At 43.4% G+C, this 19996-nt stretch overlaps 1 protein-coding gene across 2 annotated transcripts in view; it reads right to left on the reverse strand.

The window, feature by feature from the left end:
• EFHC2 (EF-hand domain containing 2) overlaps nt 1-19996 on the reverse strand; it is a 191347-nt gene that overhangs the window by 19158 nt on the left and 152193 nt on the right. For both annotated transcript variants that reach the window (XM_032426549.1, XM_032426550.1), the window contains exons 12-13: nt 12141-12338; nt 10322-10414 (exon numbers count right to left, since the gene is read on the reverse strand). In XM_032426549.1, the coding sequence (XP_032282440.1) occupies nt 10322-10414; nt 12141-12338 (291 nt within the window). The remainder of the gene's footprint in view (nt 1-10321; nt 10415-12140; nt 12339-19996) is intronic.

The following is a 19996-nucleotide window of genomic DNA, read 5'->3' on the forward strand; positions in this document are numbered from 1 at the left end:
GCTGGATCTCATAACCTAGAAATCATGACCTGGGCCGAAACCAAGAGTCAGATGCTCAACTGACTGAGCCACCCAGGTGCCCCGATTCTAAATATATTTTGAGTGTAGGATTCCTGAAGGATTGTACATAGTGTGACAGAGATAGAGAGACAGACAGACAGAGACAGAGAGAATGCATGGACTCGGGACAACTCCAAGGGTTCTGCTTGACCAACTGGAAAAATACAGCTGTCCTAACTGAGATAGGAAGGATGGCAGGAGCCATAGGTTGGGGAGAAAAAAATCAAGAGTTTTGTTTGGATATGTTCCATTTTGATGGGGAGGGGGCAGCTGGACATAAGAGTGAAATTCAGGGAAGAGGTTTGCGTTGAAGATAGAAATGTGGGAGCCATTAGCATAGAGATGGTATTGAAAGCCACCAGACCAAGAGATTGGATGAGATCACCAATGAACTAAGTTTCTCTATCTGTTCCTACAGTATAGAATTTAACGGTCAGTAGGTTCCCATTACATCAATTATAGGAAACACTTAATTCCAGAGGTTTCAGAAGTGTAATATCCCAATAATTTGGTAGCCAATCAAAAGACTACCAAACAGATAGGATCACATCAGACTTCACCCCCATATACAATCCACTGTCCAGTCCTGTGGGTTCTACCACCATAGCATATCACCCAGATCTTTTTCTGGGGCACCTGGGTGGCTCAGTTGGTTGAATGTCTGCCTTCGGCTCAGGTCATGATTCCCAGGGTACTGGGATCGAGCCCCGCATCGGGCTCCCTGCTCTGGGGGGAGCCTGCTTCTCCCTCTCCCTCTGCCCCTCTGCCTGTTTGTGCTCTCTTTCTCTGTCAAATAAATGAATAAAATCTTTTTTAAAAAATCTTTTTCTCTACGTCCTCTCCTACTCACTAATTCCAAGCCACCATCAACTCTCACATGGGTTACAACAGCTTTGTAGTTTGGTCTTACTGCTTCTATTCTGACCTTTGCTGCAGACACATCCTCCACCAAAACGAACTTTCTAAAACATAGACCAGATCAAGAACTTCCTTGCTTACAGCTCTCCAATGGCTTCCCAATCCACTTCGAACACAAGCTGAACTCCTTATCAGGGTTTATAAAACCCTATGTAAACTGGCCACTGCTGACTTCTCTGATCTCATCTGAAAACTCTGTTTGCAACATTCCAGGTGTACTAGTCTTCTTTCTGTTCTCTGCGCATGCCAAGATTGTTCCCAGAAATGCAAGGCATTTGCACCCTCTGGTCCCTTTGTCTGGAAAGTCTCCATTCACATGTTGCTTCTTCAGAAAGGCCTTCCTGAAGTTCCTCTTGCCTAACCGAGTCCCCCTGCCTAAATCTGCATTTGCCCTGGATGATGGCAATTGAAACTTATAGAAAAATTTCTGGAATCACCATTGGAACTCCTATTATCATACGTTGTTACCAATAAGTCTTATATCCTGCCTACCTGTTACCCCTAGGCCCCTGGCCTTCTTCCCTGCCCAACTCGTGATATGTCAGACTCAACACATCTAAACATTTACCCATTTCAAAGGTTATTTGGAAAGAATATTCCTGAGTCAAATGATATTCAGGAAGGATCAAAAGCTGTAAATGGAAGAATACACAGCTTAGAAATGAGGTATAAAATTTTTCTGAGGAAAGGGGTGCCTGGGTGGCTCAGTCAGTTAAGTGGCCGACTCTTGGTTACAGTTCAGGTCATGATGTTGTGGTTGTGAGATCAAGCCCCTTGCCAGGCTCTGTGCTCAGCGAGAGTCTGCTTCAGATTCTCTCCTCCCTCTCCCTCCCCCTCTGGCTCATGCTCACACTCTCTCACCCTCTTTCTCTCTCTCAAATAAATAAAAATCTTTAAAAAAAATTTTTTTCTGAGGGAAAATGTTTGAAAGATTTGATCTTTCCAAAGACCCAGAGTCAAGCTTCAGGGAAGAGTTGAGCTAATGTGGTATAATACTCCAAGTTTTTATTTTCGGTTCTGTCTTGGAGGATCTCAATGGATATGGAAATCCTGGCAAAAGGAGCAAGGGAGAAAAGAACAAAGAATCTTTCAATTAATAGGGATAAAACTAGCCAATGCTTCTTGGAAGAATTTTTTGCTCTTGGGAAGTGGACAGGGTTGCAGTTAATAGTGATGGATTGATCACAAAATATATTTATCTCCCTTTCCCACCAAAAGCTCACCAAAATGACAATAAAGGAATAAAAATAAGTAATAACTCACAATGACAATGATCACTAGAGAAAAGACAACAGTGGACAAGAATCTTCAAGATCTTTTGCATGATGGAAAGACGACAGAGGACTTGTAACTGACTTGGCAGAACTGAGGAAGGGAAGCTAAACTCTAAATGTCCGGAGGCAGGGGCCACTTAGAGATTAGCCCGTGTAGCCCACAAAACTCCCGAGATGCTCAGCAAATGCCGACTCCAGGTGCCAATAGAGGCAGGGACATGGTGTGGGACGGAAAACAAGGGCTGTTTCAAAGCCTGAAGAAAGCAAGGGCAGCTAGAGCCCCAAGTATCTTTCTCTATACTGTCCTCTTCCAGAGAAATCCAACTAAAAGAGCTTCAGTCTGGGGGGGATGGGGGGCTGAAGCATAATGGAGGGCAGAGGAGAGCATTACACACTGAACTTGAGCCTCTCAGCCCCTTTCCTTCCCCTTTCCCATTTCTAGAACACCAATAGCCATGCTTTAATGAACCTCCTTTCCCTCATTCCACCATCCCTCCTATTGCAGCAGGAGAAGGTAGGATTCTTCTCTTGATCCTCTGAATGGTCCCAGAAAGACCTCCAGATTCCAGCTTCTGGGGATCACCTCATGAAAATGAGGGCTATGAGACGGACTTGTGCAGCGAAACCCACCAATCAACAAGATCCACCCCCCAAATCTTCCAATAGGAAAGACAGAAGCCAAAACAGCAACAGGAAAAAAAAAAAAAAGGAATCAGAAAAACAACTACAATTCAGGCTGCAGAAGGAAAGAGGTGAGATACGAGTGATATAGTATATCCATGAAAAAAGAACAGAAGACTACCAAAAAGGATCATTCAGACTCAAATGTGCTCTTGGAATAAAACAAATCTGATAGTAGTAAATAGACCCAGTAGAAGAGGTAGAATATCACTTTGAGGAAATCCTTTAGTAAGTCTATCATAATAACAAACAGAAAATTGGGGAAAGAAGAGATCCAAGTCTGGGACATCCAAAATCTTAATGACAGGAGTTCTCACAAGAAAAAAATGCAAATGAAGGGGAGGAAATTACTAAAAATTAATGGAAAGTTTCCTAGAACCAAAGGACAGAGTCCCCAGACCAGAAGGGCCGATAAAGTGTTAAATGGGGGTGCCTGGGCAGCTCAGTCATTAAGCGTCTGCCTTCGGCTCAGGTCATGGTCCCAGGGTCCTGGGATCGAGCCCTGCATCGGGCTCCCTGCTTGGCGGGGAGCCTGCTTCTCCCTCTCCCACTCCCCCTGCTTGTGTTCCCTCTCTCGCTGTGTCTTTCTCTGTCAAATAAATAAAATCTTTAAAAAAAAAATAAATAAAGTGTTAAATGGCCACACACACAGACACACAAGGCCCTATCAGGAACTTCCAGAACACCAGGAACAAAGAGAAGCTCCTAAGAGCATCCAGAAAGAACAATAATGGGAATCAGGGGTATGTTAAATTCTCAAGCATCATAATAGGAAGTTAGTAGTAGTATCTAAAAATGAGAAACAGAAATAGCAGTATGTGTGTGCTACTTAAATGTTGATGGAGATAGTGAGAAGGGCTGAGAGAGGCTGCTTCTTGTGAATGGGTCTGGGAAGTGGGGAAGGATGCGGCTGGAAACTACTCTTGTTGGAAGAAACTTTTTAGAATTATTTGAGTATTTTTTACCATGAGCATGTATCAGTTTGACATAAATATAAATTTACAAAGCATAAAAAGCAGATGAGAAACCTTGAAACACGCTTTTCAGGGCAGTACACTCGTACAAGTCAGGCTTGGAAAGGAGGGTGCGTCACTAGTTGGGATCACGCTGGGGAGGAATTAAGTCTCCAGTCTTCCTCCCTGCTCCAGAGTTCTGCACACAGTTTCCTCCCCCAGACCACATATAGATAGTATTGAAAGCCACCAGACCAAGAGATTGGATGAGATCTTTAGAGACCATGGCCTCTGAATCATATAGAAAATGTAGCTCCTTGCTTCGGGGTCATGCTGTGCTCCTGATCAAAAATGTTAGCCTCCTGATTCTCCTACTTTGCTCCTCTCCAAATGACATCTGGCTCTTGCTAAGACTCTGATCCATGGTCAAAGGATGAAGATTTGCCACTCTGGAGGAAATTCTCTTGAAAAGGCTGTGAAGGCAATTCCAAAGAAGAACTTTCTATGGTGACATTGTTGAAACCAGTGCACTCTCTTCCAGGGTGACTGCCCTAAAGGGCAGCACTAATTCTGGCTTTTAAGTGTTTCTCTGCTTGTTAAAAAGTCAGCCTCCTTACTTTAAAGTCCCAGCTCACAGTGCTAAAGTGTTTTCCTAAAACCTCCATAAATTCTTCTTTCCCTTTGATACTTGGGCAAGCCACCATTTCCTTCCCTACACAAAGTAAGGGACATGTTTGCGGAGGAAGAGGGAGGGAAAGCAATGTCTCTGGTTCCTCTTTAGAAAATCACGACCCCCAAGCAAGCTTCTCAATGCCTTGCTAGGTGGGAGTTCTTAGAAATGAGGCAAATGTGTCATTTGACGGGTACTTGGGCTCCCCCTCCCAAAAATGATGAATGGCTCGAAAACTACAGAAGCCATCTATCTCCTTGCCACAGGGAATAAAGCTGATCTGCTTTACTTGCCCCATCTGTGGGGGTAAACGGTGTGGCGGTAGCTGTATTTGGTTGAAGAGTAAGGTGGCTTCCCCCTCTGCTGCAAAGGCTGTCTCGTAACATAGGGGAATGGGCTGGGCTGTGGGACCAGGGCTGGAAGGGAGGGAGTGCAGTGAAGACACTTTTTTTTTTTTTTAGCGAGAGAGAGAGAGAGAGAGAGAGAGGGGGGGGGGGGGGAGGGGCAGAGGGAGAGAGAGAATTTTAAGCAGTCTCCACGCCCAGCATGAAGCCTGACTTGGGGCTCCATCTCACGATCCTGAGATCCTGGCCTGAGCAGAAATCAAAGAGTCAGATGCTTAACCGGCTGAGCCACCCAGGCGCCCCTGCGAAGACACATTTTTGACTCACATGGTTGGGTTTGGTTTCAGTGCATTACCCAGCAAACCCAGGGACGCACACTTGAACACGTGGTCAGGTTCTTAAAGACCGGCCAGTTGAGAAAAAAAAGTAGAGCTCTGTGCCACTGCATCGGTTGGTCATAAGAACTCAGAGCTGACCAGGTGGCAAGGCTCAAGTTGTGAAGGAGTAGCTCTGGTTATCTCCGGACAGCCGGGCCTCTAAATTCCAATTCTCATTCCAGCACACATCTTCTTGGTGAGGTAGGTCACAGCAGCCAAACCCAGATCATACACAGGGTCGATGCTCTGCTGGTCCACATGGGTTTGGAATTTTTTTTTTTTTAATTTCTTAAAAACTACAAATCACCTTATGTTTGAAAACATAGGAAGCATCTGGGAGGTGGGGCTTCTCTCTGCAGACTTCCCAGGGCACCAAACACCACAACAGTAGTGGCCACATGGCCTGACCCTTATCCCTCGGCCCCACTGCCAGGTATTGTTGGGTGAAATCACCGGAGTCCAAACCATGCCTCTGGGAGGAGGGGGGCAGGGGGCAAGGCTGGGGAGAGTGTAATGAGATGATTTGAAAGCCCTGTAAACTTTTTCCATTTTAACTGATATTTCTGGAGGAGGCACCAGCTCTCTCGGGAGGCCAGTTCTAAGGCATTCCATGGAGCCCAAAGCCAGCTGTAAAAGGCCAGCTTGGGGCAGAGCTGCTGGGGAAAGAGTTGCACTTGGATTTCCAGTTGTTCCAAGTGTTGATTCATAAGGCCACAATTAGGGAAGGAGGCTACCTCTTTACTCCCCAGTCCCACACGGAACATGGAATGGAATGACCTCAGAATACTCTCCACTTCCTAATGGTTTGAGAAGCAGAATTTCTTGCTTACTGATACGGAGGAAACAAACATTAAAAATCCAAAGTGAGGGCTCGGAGGGTTTAAGTCCATTTACAAGGATCACATGGGTGGGAGGCAGTAGGGTTGACAGAGCTCGGAGGCAGGTCTGGTGGATGTCCAGCCCGTGTTTTTCTCCTCGCTCCCCTGCCCCCCAGGGTACTAGCACAGGACAAGTCTCTGCGGCTGCAAAGATGAATGAGACATAGCCCCGATTCCCAGGAGCCCAGATAAGGACAATGTAGGAAGTTCTCATTCCGTTAGAGAACCATCTTGGCCTGCAGCATGCTCCCTCAGTGACAGAGCCTTTTTACACTTCAGTGTCTGCACTTATAAAGCAAGGAATCATGCCTACCCTCAACTAGAATGTACCTTTTAATATGTTCAAGGATTTACAAAATATCCTAGGGCCCTTGGCACTATGTCAATATGGAGTGTCAGTCCGACCTTTAATGTATTACCCATTACTACGACTACTTAGAACATTTAAGTCTGATGCTCTGTGCATTAGCGAAATGAATTGGACTGGTAAGTATGGTGAGTTCATACCAGCTACCACAGCGCAAACTGGTGGGGGGCTCAGGTGACCGGATGTGAAAAGGTTTTGAAGGCCTGCTCCCAGCTTGAGTTGTGCTAATAAGGAAAAGCCCTAACTGAATCACAAGAAAAATGGGAATGCAGTAGAGGGAACGCTTCAGAGTGAGATGCGGGGCTAGGAAAAACACGTGGGTAACAATCACGGCATGAAAGGAACCGGCCCACTCTTTAGCCATATTGTTTCCCGTCTCCCGATTTCAATTCACGCAGCGGGGCTCTCCGGCTGCTCCATAGCTGTCCCACTGCATCCCGTGGCAGGTAACCCCGGCCCTGGGCAGAGCGCGCACGGACCCGAGACAACGGACTCCGGGCCTGCCTCTCACAGGAGACGGCAGACGTCAGAGGGGCTCTGGCTTAACATGCCACAGGAGGGCTGTGCAGAAAGAGAGTCTGGTCAAGGCTCTGGAAAGCCCTGTGGAGTCTGTGGGGAACAATAAGAATGCAGAACATAAATGTAAGCTGCAGGCTGATGGGTCCATTAGGAATTAGGGCCGTCTTTGAAAGGAATCTGTGGAGATGATGCAAAACACCAAGCATGTGACCCAAATCGTGGCAGGGCAGATTGGAGGGAGAGGGGACTGGGAATGAGACATTTTCTAATCTGACTAGTCTGAAGTTTCCCCTCAGTGAGGAGCAGGGTCACTGCACAATTAGAGGCAGAGTTAGACTGAACACAGTCTGCTTAGCAACTCAGAGGGATGACCTCCACAAAGCTAAGCTGGGCTTGGAGGCGGATGCGCGCGGAGCCTGGGATGTCTTCGAAGCGAGTCGCAGAACAGTCTTTCTGCCTTTCATGTCAAATCGTAAAGGCGAAGACAAAACAGTCTGCTGAGAAAAGGAGAGGATGATGACTTGGTGACCTCGGTGTTAGAGAAGAAATATCTAGGTCCTCCAGAGGCCAGGCTCCCACATCCCTGGACTTTCCAGGACAACACATCTCTGGGGCAGTAAGAGATAATCTAATAAATATCCGCAGCTTCCTGACTGGAGACAGCTTAATGTGTGAAACGCTTTCAGATCCAACTGTTTGAAAACAAGGCTTCCTCTCCATAGGACACAAGTTTCTTCCAGTTCATTTCTAAGTCAGAGTGTGTGGTCTATGGTCCCTGACTTCAACTTCTCTCCTAGGCCCCAATCACCACTTAGTACCAGGTGCTGCACTGAGTACTTTATATATGTTATCTCAAGTCACCCTCAGAACTGTCAGGAAGTAGGTATTATGTCATTTCAGAGGTAAGGAGTCTGAGGTTTGGGCAGGTCAAAAATCTTGCACAAGGGGCACCTGGGTGGCTGAGTCAGTTAAGCGTCTGACTCTTGGTTTCAGCTCAGGTCATGATCTCAGGGTCATGGGATCGAGCCCTGCATCAGGCTCTGTGTTCAGCAGGGAGCCTGCCTGAGATTTTCTCTTCCTCTCCCTCTGCCCCTCCTGCTTGTGTGCATGCTCTCTCTCTCTCACTCTCAAATCTTTTAAAAAAAAATCTTGCACAAAATCACACAGCTTGCAAGTGGATTCAAAGAACATAAGAGACAAGTCAGGGGTGAAACTGAGAAGATTTGGCAACCCACTGGTTGTTTATAGGTGGTAAATCAAACAGGTTGAAAGTAGGTCTCTACATCTGAATGGATCGAATATCAGGTCACGAATCTTCATTACAAGGTAAGAGACAAAAAGAAACACAGGGTTGTAAGAACCCTTTGGAGGAGATAATCCCTGCCAGCCAAGCAAATCTAAGAGGGCTTCATAGATAGGGTGCTACCTGAAATGGGTCTTAGAAGAAGAGCAAGCTTTCAGCAGGTGAAGAAAACTGGAAACTATTTTCTACTGAAGAAACAGCAAGAGAAAAGGCAAAAAAAAAAAAAAAAAAAAAAAAGGGGGAAGCAGGAGGAATATATGTGAAATGTTAAATAGCCCATGTGGAGGAGCACCTGGGTGGCTCAGTCGGTTAAGCATCTGACTTGATTTCAGCTCATGTCATAATCTCAAGGTCGTGAGATTGAGCCCTGCATCAGGCTCTGCGCTGGGCCTGAAGCCTGCTTAAGATTCTCTCTCTCTCCCTCTGCCCCTCCCCCTGCTCATGCTTGCTAAATAAATAAATAAATAGCCCATGTGGCTTTGGGAATGTGACGACTGAAGAAACCGGAGTCCTAGGCCTATTTCATCTCAAGTCCTTTACACCAGGATGACCTACTTATCCTTCACACTGATGCCAGTAAATAAAAGCAAGTTGAGCGGATAGTCCAGAAAATAACCTGAGGTCAATCCGATGCACACATCTGGCCCTCCCGAGTCCCCTTCTGATGCTTCAAGACCCTAGTTCTCCTGCATGGCATTTAGTTTTATCTGTTCCTTTGGTCTCAGATTAGGACACCCCACTCCAGCCCCTGCTTGAGAATAATTGCTCCAACTGACAACCCTAAGCCTCCCAATGGAGAAGGGGGAGATGGCATTCAAAACTCATGATTTTGGTCTTCCCTTAAGGAGCAAAGAGATTTACAGAAAGTTTGTGAGTGGAAGAGCAGCACTATGACATTTTTGTTCATGGAGGGTATTAACCTGCTGTATGTAAAGACGGATTTAAACAGTTAGAGACTGGTGGAAGAAAGACCAACATGGAGGCCCTGTAATAGTCAAGAAGAAATGTGGGTCATAACTAGAGTGAAGATAGTGGGAATGGAGAGGAAAGTGGGAAGATAGTGGGGATGGCCAGGAATAGGAAGGAGGTAGGATTGTCAAGACATTCTTATCTACTGGCTATTTGTAGACAGTAATTCAAAAATCATTAGAAGGAGGGGGATGTACATTTGAAAGGCTCAGGGATTAAGTCACAGCTCTTCTTAGAAGACTGTGTGACTTTGAGCAAAACACCTCATCTCTCTAAACCTCAGCATCCTCAGATAAGGTAAGAGGCTAATAGTTGTAACTCACGAAGTTGTTCTCACAAAGCAAGTGAGGTGAGGTCTTCAGAGCAATGACGACAATGTCTAGAACATAGTCCAAAATGTCAGAATTACCAAGATAAGTGAGTCAGAGGTGGGGCTGGGGATAATGCCATAGGACACTTAAAAGATGACCAGAGTCTGCGTAACTACGAGGGTGGTGCCAGGAAGTCAAAAGTAAACGTTCAACAGGAGAGCCAGGTGTTTTAGAAAGCAGTTCACTGTGCTTTCGTTTTGCAACATCATAATCTTCACACTTGACGTCTGGTGCTCGAGTAGGACAGAGCCCTGTGCTAACAACACTAGGCCCTCTTCCTGCATGTCTTTAGCCAGCAGGACTACTGCTTTGAAAAATCTGCCCTGAATTTTAGATCTAATACCCTCATAACCAGTGAAGTTAAGACATCTTCGTTTTGTCCCAGGAACCTGTGTATACCTATGTGTGTGTGTCTTAACATTAAAACGATAAAATAGCAATTCATAATAGGCTAACATTCAAAGTCATGCCCAACTTTTCCTTTTGTAACACTTAAATGGAGGTGTGTCATCAATAATATAATTGAAGCAGTCAAGGGTAAATCAAGGATAATTAAAGGTTGATGCACAACCAGGAATAGTCCCCCCAAACAAAAATATGAAGGAAAAACCCCATGAAGGGTGGAGCTCTTGCTTACCCAGACAGTATGGATCCCAGAAGATCATCGGTCAAAGGTAACCTGAAGGACTTGCACAGCCTTCTGATGTCTTTGCTGGGTAATACTTTTTTTCTGCATTAAAACAAAGCAAACAGGTCTTTATATATTTTATGTCTCTCGAGTAACAATTACATGCTATAGGACAGAAAATACAGATGCGTCCTAAAAATCTGCACATGGAAATGAGTATGAAAATTGGTATTGGAATTCACAGTAAGGAAAAACAGTCATATTGCATTTCACCGACTCTTTCCATTTCAGAAGTTACCAGATTCTGTCCTTCCAAAGGCCTTTCCATCAAGATTCAGACTCTTGTTTGGTGATAGTACAATATATTACAGCTCAGCCACGAGTGTTGCTCCAAGTAATCGATCTGCATTCTTGACCACTAGTCAAAACCGGTTCTGATATTTGAAAACATCTCTTAATTTGACAGGCATCTAGAGCCTCCAACACAAGTATTGTATGACTCGAGGGTGTTTTTCTAGTCTTTTCCTTGGACCCAAACCTTGTAACCTTGAAGCCCCAGCTGGGGCTTTAACATTCACCTTGATTTTGTCAGATGGTTTCTCCAGAGCGGCTCAACAGCCATTTTCCCCAGCCTGCCAGGGACACAGAAATGCTCATCCAGTGTTCTCATTCAGCCAGTGTTCTTCCAGGCACCAGGCAAAATCAGAACCAATAGGAAGGAAAGTGAGCTGCTTTATTCACAGTTAGTTTATAAGATGATGAGAGAATGTTTGTCTAGAATTAAAGCTTGTCAGATCTGGGAGAACCTCAGAGCTGTCTGATCAAGCAGCCCCATCATTCCCAGGAGGTATTCCTTTAGTGAAGGAGGGTCACACTTCTCACCCTGGGCAAGGGGTACCACCAGGGTGGAAGGCAGGGCCAGGGTCATGCAAAGCTCAGGCCATACGGCCTCTGGAGGCTCAGGAAAGCTTAAAGATTCAAGGAAAAATACCATCTTTACAAAAACTCAACAACAATGTATTATGGATTAGGAAAAAAAAATCATGTTCCTCATTAAGATAAACTATAGGACCTTTAAAGATATTTAGGGTATGCAGCCGGCCACTTGGGTACAAACTTCAGGTCTGGGGATGATGGGAGGGGTCATGGGGCAAAGAAATGTCAGTGATACGTAGTAACAAAATTAGAGGCTAGAGTTAGGACTAAGATTTTCTAACTCCTGGTGAATATTTCCCCCCTACAATATCAGGTCTGTGGGTAAGATGAACACCAAAACGTATTAAGATGGGGCTCCAATTTATACAAAAGACTTAATAAAGTGCAATAGAAACATGGCATATATACTAGAAATTGATTATGCTGAGCTTCGTTATTTTCAAGAAGAAATAATTTCAAAGAAATTCTATAAAAAGTTTACTTGTAAATTTCCTGTTTTCTGTATTAGAAAAGACACATTTATAAATCCCAGTTATCACTAAAATAATGTAAGAAGACATATCAGAATTAAACCTTCTAACATCTGGATTTACTATGTTTCAGTTGAAAGCCTCTAGAAACCAATTAAAAGGAAATGGAAAGGGACATCCTTATTTTTTTGAAGATACAAGGACCTTCCCTATTCCATCAACAAACAAAGTTCACCATCGCTACGAAATATTGGTACCCAAATACTTTCCAAAAATGATTTAAAGTACATTTGCTATATAGTGAAGTATGATGGGACATCTCAATGTTCTTTTTGCCCTGTTGGATAAAGTATAAACTCCTTCATTACTTAGGGCCGCAGAAACTTAAATGATTTACTAAAATCGATAAAATAAAAGCTTACTTTTCTCGATCTTGGTATACACAAGTAGCAGTGAGTCTTTCAAAATTCTCAAAAGTGTTCTTCTTGAGCTGTTCATGGGCCTGTGCAATTAGGACATTCATATCAGGACTCGTGTCCTCGGGCACCTGGTAGTGACGTGCAAGGGTTATAACTTCATGGTCTGTGAGTTTCCCAACAGTTAGACTCATTATTATGTCTCTGTAAAGAAAATGAGAAATTACTCATGAAATTACATCTAAGAATATTTTACTCTCTTTCTATTAAAAATATCTAAATTCCGGGGTGCTTGCGTGGCTCAGATGGTTAAGCATCTGCCTTCAGCTCTGGTCTTGATCTCCAGGTCCTGGGATCGAACCCTGTGTCAGGTTCCCGGCTCAGCAGGGAGTCTACTTTGCCATCTCCCTCTGCCTCTCCCCCTGCTCATGCTCTGTCTCTATCTCTCTGTCTCAAATGAATAAATAAAATCTTTTAAAAAAATCCAAATTCCATTTTATAAAACTTTTATCAACTGCACAGAGGACAGATGACTATTTTTCAATTTAATTGCTACTTCACTTATGAGCAGCAAGAAGACACCAGGGCTAGAAGGGAAAACCATTAAGCACTATAGTTTCTAAATAAAATGGCATCTTGCCCAGAGTCAAACTTCTACCAGGTAACAGCCTGCAACCAGACAGTAAATCTTTCAAAGTCCTTGAATGGTCAAAAAAAAAAAAACCTGTCACCAAATACATGATTTCATTCAATGCCTATTAATCTTACTTTACACAGAATAGTAACAGACTTGGGGTTCTGGCTTCCCAGGGTATAAAATTTATAAATCAGCACGTTCGAAAAGCCTTTTCGAGTTGGAGAAAGCAATTAGGAACACTGCCGCAGTAAAAACTAAGACTGAAATACCCTGCCGGTGAGAAAAAAGTGAGAGAAGAGAGGAAAAAGTGAAGAGCTTTGTAGAGGAACAGTGTCTGAGTCTTCCGAAGGCAAATGGCATTAAAATTATGTGGCAGAGCTAGAAAAACAAATGACAGCAATAACATATTAATGAAGAGGCCTCAAAGCCTAACAAATTGGCAGGCTTGTTTTCAATGTATTCTCTACATCAAAGTGATAAACCATGCAGCATGTGTAAGAAAGAAGTACAGCAAAATAGTTAAAATGCCAACTGCTACAGTGGTTACATGAATAAGCTTCCACCATCTAGAAAATCTACTTACTGAGAACAATTTAGTTCCCAAGAATCCCAACTAAGTGATGGAAGACGAGATTTTATTTGCTCTTTGGCTACAGACTGATATTTTGGAATAATGGCTTTTAGTTCTTTTATGTATTTCTTGTCATTATCACCATCATCGAAGATCTCTGAGCTTTCCTAGTCAAGAATTTCCTTAGAGTGTAGGAAAGCCCACAGCTATGATGTTGACCCACCTGAAGAAACTGCATTTCACCTATATCCACTTCTCAGGGTTTCTGGGTTTTTTGTTTTGTTTTGCTTTTATTTATTTATTTATTTTTTAATTGGGAAATGAAGACCAAATTCAACCAAGAGGACCCCACAATTGCATCAGGTCGGTTTGGGTCAGACAATCAATCAACAATATTAGCTGGGGACTCACTGTGTGGAAAACACTGCATGGTCACTTTGGCACCTGAGCTTTTCAGAGTCTATAAACTATTACAGCCATCCCAGCACACACAGATGAGCTCTCAATGCCATAAACTAGGAGGGCTGCTTGAATGAATTAAGTAATAATAATAATAACCCTTGCCATTCATGGAGTACAAGCTCGGTGCCAGGTCCTGTGCTGCCAGGGACTTCTGGCATGGTTCATCTCAACTGGCCTAGAGGATAAGGACTATTACTTTTTTTAAAGATTTTATTTATTTGAGAGAGAGCGCAAGCAGGGGGAACAGCAGAGGGAGAAGCGGACTCCCTGCTGAGCAGGGAGCCCGACGCGAGGCTCGATCCCAGGACCCTGGGATCATGACCTGAGCAGAAGGCAGACACTTAACCGACTGAGCCACCCAGGTGCCCTGATAGGAACTATTATTATTCCCATTTTATAGATGAGAAACGGAGGCACTGAATACACCCAACATGCCGAAAGCCAGACTAAGAACCCCTGTAGTCTGGCTCCAAAGCTCATGGCCTTGCCTACTCTTCTGTCCTCTCTTCTGTTAGGACACAGAAGACAGAATGAGTGGATGGAGTGGGGCTCAGTGAGGGAAAGTTGCCTAAAGACTGTGGGTTTTAAAAGAGCTGACTGTTTATAGACCTCTACTCCCTTTACTGTCCATGACCTCTGCTTTGAGGACTACCATTGATCAGGAGAAACAAGGAAGAGAAAATCATTTCAGAAACCCTGAGTCACCAACCATGAGAGAGGACTATGAGACCACAGAGGAACCACTTCAAGGAAAGCCCCAGGCTCGTTTAGAATACCGGTCATGGAATAATCAGTCATGACATGTGCATAAAATGGAATGCTATGCAACTATGAAAAGGTTATTGATTGGTATTTACTGGTATGAAAGATGCCCATGCTATATGGATAAATGTATGATCCCAGTGAAACTGAAAATACTAGTACCTATATATTCATGGGTGAAACCAGGGACGGGGATTAAGGAGGGCACTTGTCGTGGTGAGCAGTGGGTGATGTACAGAAGTGCTGAATCACACTATTGTACACCTGAAACTAATATGATACTGTATGTTAACTAACTGGAATTTTTAAAAAGATTTTATTTATTTACTTGAGAGAGAGCAAGAGCGAGCAAGCAAGAGAGAGCAGGTGGGAGGGGCAGAGGGAGAGGGAGAAGCAAGCTCCCCAATGAGCTCAGGGAGCCCGATGCGACACTCGATGCCAGGACCCTGGGATCATGACCTGAGCCGAAGGCAGCCGCTTAACCGACTGAGCCACCCAGGCACCCAACTAACTGGAATTTAAATACAAACTTTACAAAAAAGATGAAGAATATACGCCAAAACATCTACAACATCATCCCCGATAGCTGAGATTTCTTTACATAGACACACATGTATATATAAGAGAGCTTCTGCTTTTTCTGAACTTTTGTAATAAACAAATATTACTTTCATCATCATAAAAAAAAAACCCATTTGGAAGTTTTTTCCTTTTGAGGGTAGAAACAGTGTGAAAAGAAAGACAAGTGGCACACTCCCAAGGACAAGGGAAAAGAACGTGTGCAGCAGTAACTAGAAACTTTCCATGTACCTTTAACCAAACTTATTCTAGCACCCCCAGATCATAAAAGTTTATTTTCCTTTTCATTGGATAACCTGAAATTGTCCTGGTCTCACTGCACTTAAAATTTCTATCGGCTGGATCTCTGCAGGCTTGGGTTTTAAACAACTCAGTATCCCACCGGTTCCAAAGTCTTTACATGAGGGTTTCAAACAAGCTGCCCCAGACTTACAACTGCCCCTGGTAATGCTAGATGCCAGGGGCCCTGGAGCGGATGCTGATGTGGCCGATGTGCCCATTGTCCCCACCTGAGGCAGGGTCCCAGGACTGGGGATCCCAACCAGGAAGGGCAAGACTTGTCCTGCAGAGCTCAAGTGGCCGCCATTACTTTGCCTTGTCTTTGCCACATGCCCCTTCTTTAGGATTCAACCCACCCAGTCAAACTTGAATGGGCTTCACCAAGAATGAGGGTCTTCTCACCCTGCCTTTTTTTGGATTGTGGTAAAACACCCAGAACATACAATGCACCACTGGTGGCATTTAGCACATTCACAACGTTGGGCAACCACCACGTCTGTCTCTTCCAAAACATTTTCATCACCTTGAAGAAGCTAGTCACTCTGCTTTCTTCCTTCCTCCCTGCCCTCTCCCCACCTGGCAACAACTAATCTGTTTTCCATCTCTGCGGACTGGCCAGTTCTGGATATTTCGTAGAAATGGAATCATGGAGTATTGTCTTTCGTGTCTGGCTTTTCCTGCTTGGCCTAATGTTTTCATGTTCACATCCATGTTGTAGCATGTATCAGTACTTCATTCCTTTTTGGGGCTGAATAATATACCATTGTATGAATGTACCACATTTTGTGTATCCATTCATGCATCGATGCACATTTGGGTTGTTTCCACCTTTGTGCTCTTGTGACTAGAGCTACTGTGAACATTCATGTTCAAGTTTTAGTTTGAATGCCTGTTTTCGATTTTGGGGGTATATCTACCCAGGAGTAAAACTGCTGGGTCACTTAGGAATTCTATATTTAACCTACTGAGGACCCACCAAACGGCTGTCTGCATATTCTGTTTTGCTAGCAGCTGCCACGAAAACAAAGATCCAACTTCCATCACCATAGCCCTTCCTCACTTAAACCTTCGGAGTGAAGCTGAAATATGATCTGAGAGCAAAGTCTGCTCTTGGTGCTTCCCACCCCTTCATTTAAGGGAAATGAAAATTCATTTTAAAAAGGAACTTTCATGGTATTGATCTGGTGTTCTGTGATTACTAGCGCTAATTGTAAAAACTCAAAATGGCAATCATCTTTGCCTTTACTCAACATTGTACTATGTTCCTGGCAATAATATTTTACATGGATCATCACAGTATTATTTAGTCAATCTTTTAAGGGATGCTGCCATGATTTTCTCTCAGTTTTTGTAATTAAAGTCGTTAAGAGTCAAAAAAAAAAAGAGAGAGAGAGAGAGAGAGAGCGCCAAACTGCTCTAGGGTATTGAAGTAAGCAGGCAGAATTCTGAAACATGAAATGCTAAGCAGTTTTACAAGATATAATTCCATTAAAGTCACCCACTCAAGTAACAATGAATAAAAATTTCATTTTAAAGCTCTGAATCTCAGGGTATTTTCTTACACATTGAATCGGTAAAGTCTAAGCAAGAACTTTCCTAACAACTAAAAAAAATTAGCTTCAACGTAAACAAGGGCTCAAGAATTGAAGCTTTGGGCTCTAAGGCTTACAGGAAAATCTGGTTGAGCCTAAGTTAAACCAAGTAGCAATTCTGATAACAATTTACTAATCAGAAGCCAGGCATACCTGCTCACATCCTACACTCCCTCAGGTTTTCTATAAATTGGGGGCCTAAGCTGCCCATGCAGAGCAGAAAACCCTGCCTTTCCATCACTGATATCCCAGCCTACCATACTGTTGGACCAGTGCGTTGCCAGACAGTGAGTAGAGGGTGGTAGAGACAGCTCGTAGAGTATGTGTCAGAGGAAGGAGAGATGGTAAGATGCATCAAAGTGGGGCCAGGACAAATGTCTGACCAAACGGATTTTGCTACCAGGCTATTTATGTTCTCACTGAAGAACAAGGTCATGATATATGGGCCACTTCATCTGGACACTGCCCAGATGGACAGTACTCCAGGGAGTATATTTATGTACTTATGGTATGAATGGTGTCCCTTGGAGTTGTGTGACATGGTGGCCTTGCCAGAGAAGCCAAAGAACTCCAAAGAAAAGGGAAACACGAGGTCAACCCCAGACTAAGAAAATCACCTACTCCAGGCTGGGTTGTAAACCTCTTTGCAATTGGGAGGCGATGTGGTTTAGTGGAAAAAGTATGAGCTTTTGAATTACATAGACCCGGATTAAAATGCCAGCCCCACTAATTCACTAACAAATAGGAACTTTGGTAAATTACTTAACTTCTCCGAAGCTCTGTTCCTTACCTGTGAAACTGGACAAGACCATTTGTTTTGTTGGTCACGTCATGCCTCTCTTTCAAACCCTCTGAGCGCTTGCCATCTCTCCTGAAGTAGAACCCAAAAGTCTCATGATGTGATGTCTGACGGGATGTCCCCCTTTCGATCTCTTGGGCCTCATCCCCTCTTTCCCTCTGTACCTGCCATACTGCACTCGTGCTTTTCCTCAAACAAGCCAGGTACATTCCAGCTTTAGGATCTCCACACTTGCTGCTCCCTCTACCTAGAAGGTTCTTCCCCAAGACAGTTACACAGTTTGGTCCTTCACCTCCTGTAGGGCATCTTCACATCTGCTTGTGTGTCATTTTCTCCATGAGGACTTCTCTGACCATTTTTTTAAAAAAATGTGACCCCTCCCTCCACAAGTCTGGCATTCCCTAACCCCTTCTCCGCTTTCTTTTCCTCAGTAGCATTCATCATACGCCAACCTGGTATACCATTTACTTTCTTATTCTGTATATCGTCTTTGTCCCCCAACTAGAACATAAGCTCCACAGAGGACAGGGCTATTTTGTTCACTGCTGAATCCCCAACACTTTAAACAGCCCCTGGAACATGGTAAGTACTATAATAAGTAGTTGGATGAATAAATGAAAACTGAGGGGTAAGTTAACAAGGTATAAAAAACATTTAGCATTAGTGCCTGGAACCATGAATGCCCAATAAATGGTAACAGTTTGTATTACTCTCATCATCCCACAATGGAGATAGTTTCAAGTTGTATTAAACTGAAAGAGTTACTTCTCTTAAGCAAGTTTATCTTAGAAAAATGTGAAATGTTTCTGATGACTAAAGTCACAGAATTTGGGGCGCCTGGGTGGCTCAGTCGTTAAGCATCTGCCTTTGGCTCAGGTCAGGATCCCAGGGTCCTGGGATGGAATCCCGCATCGGGCTCCCTGCTCGGCGGGAAGCCTGCTTCACCCTCTCCCACTCCCCCTGTTTGTGTTCCCTCTCTCTGTGTGTCTCTCTCTGTCAAATAAATAAATAAAATCTTTAAAAAAAAAAATAAAGTCACAGAATTTATCTGCAGAATATAAAAGGAACATGGTATGCTTTAATTAGTCGTATTCAGGATTAAGTCTGAAGTGATAAAGTAAATAAGCTCCAGGTGTGCCTTTCTTTAGATAATGTATATATTTGAGAAGCTGCACAAATGCTTAATTCTTAGAAATCAAATTAGCTTCCCCCTTTTATTCTCTGTTAATATAAAGACTCTCTATCCTCCTTTTAGTCATTTTTTTAATTGGCAATGGCATCTAACACCTTAGGTTTAAATTCCTCTGATTCCTGTCAAGTTCTTAATGACAAGCAAGCACAGTGGACTCTGAAATAAGTCCTCTGGAAACTAAAGAATCTTTTGACGGTATCATAATTACTGCCAAATTCATCTGCGTTGTAAATCGATTTTTTGATATGTTTTCTCCAAGAGAAGTACATCTGCATTGAAAATCACTGACCCTGTTTTCTTATTCTAACTGTAAGCAGGCTTTTAGTTTTCTCTGTATTGCTCTCCCATCCAAGTACTAACCAGGCCCGACCCTGCTTAGCTTCCGAGATCAGACGAGATCGGGCGCGTTCAGGGTGGTATGGCCGTAGACTTTCTCTGTATTGCTGTTCTAATCTTCATTTCACATCAAATACTATCGCTTTTCCTATTTTGACATGTAGTGGAATGTACATGGTAATTTTGATTTATTTAGTTTGAAATCCAGTATGTCTAGGTGCACTCGATTCTGGGGCTGTTTAAGTGTAGCCAAACAAAAAATGAGATATTCTCATGTAGTTAAAAGCAATTGCTGTGTATTATTAACAGTATTCCTCATAGAGGTGCAATTTGAGAAACCCTTAAAAGCCACTCCTCTATCATTCTTCTACAAGTTGGTACAATACTATTCAATTAACATTTAAAGAGGCTAGGACAACAGTGTTTTGGGGGGTTTTTTTGTTTTTTAAAGTATGTCAAGATTTTTTGGTAGAGGCAAATGAAAAGTGTGGATGATGTTGATTAACTTGCAGTGTGGGCAGAAAGGCATGAATATTCATTTCATTTATAAGCAAAGCTATTCATTTTCTAGCACCTTCCTTTTGGCTAACACGCATCCTATGTTTGTCTTCAAGCCAACCTCACTTGTTTGGCTTTTTGTTTTTTTTTTTTTT

The sequence above is a fragment of the Phoca vitulina genome, unplaced genomic scaffold (assembly GCF_004348235.1).
Source record: "Phoca vitulina isolate PV1807 unplaced genomic scaffold, GSC_HSeal_1.0 scaffold35, whole genome shotgun sequence".
NCBI lineage: Eukaryota > Metazoa > Chordata > Mammalia > Carnivora > Phocidae > Phoca > Phoca vitulina.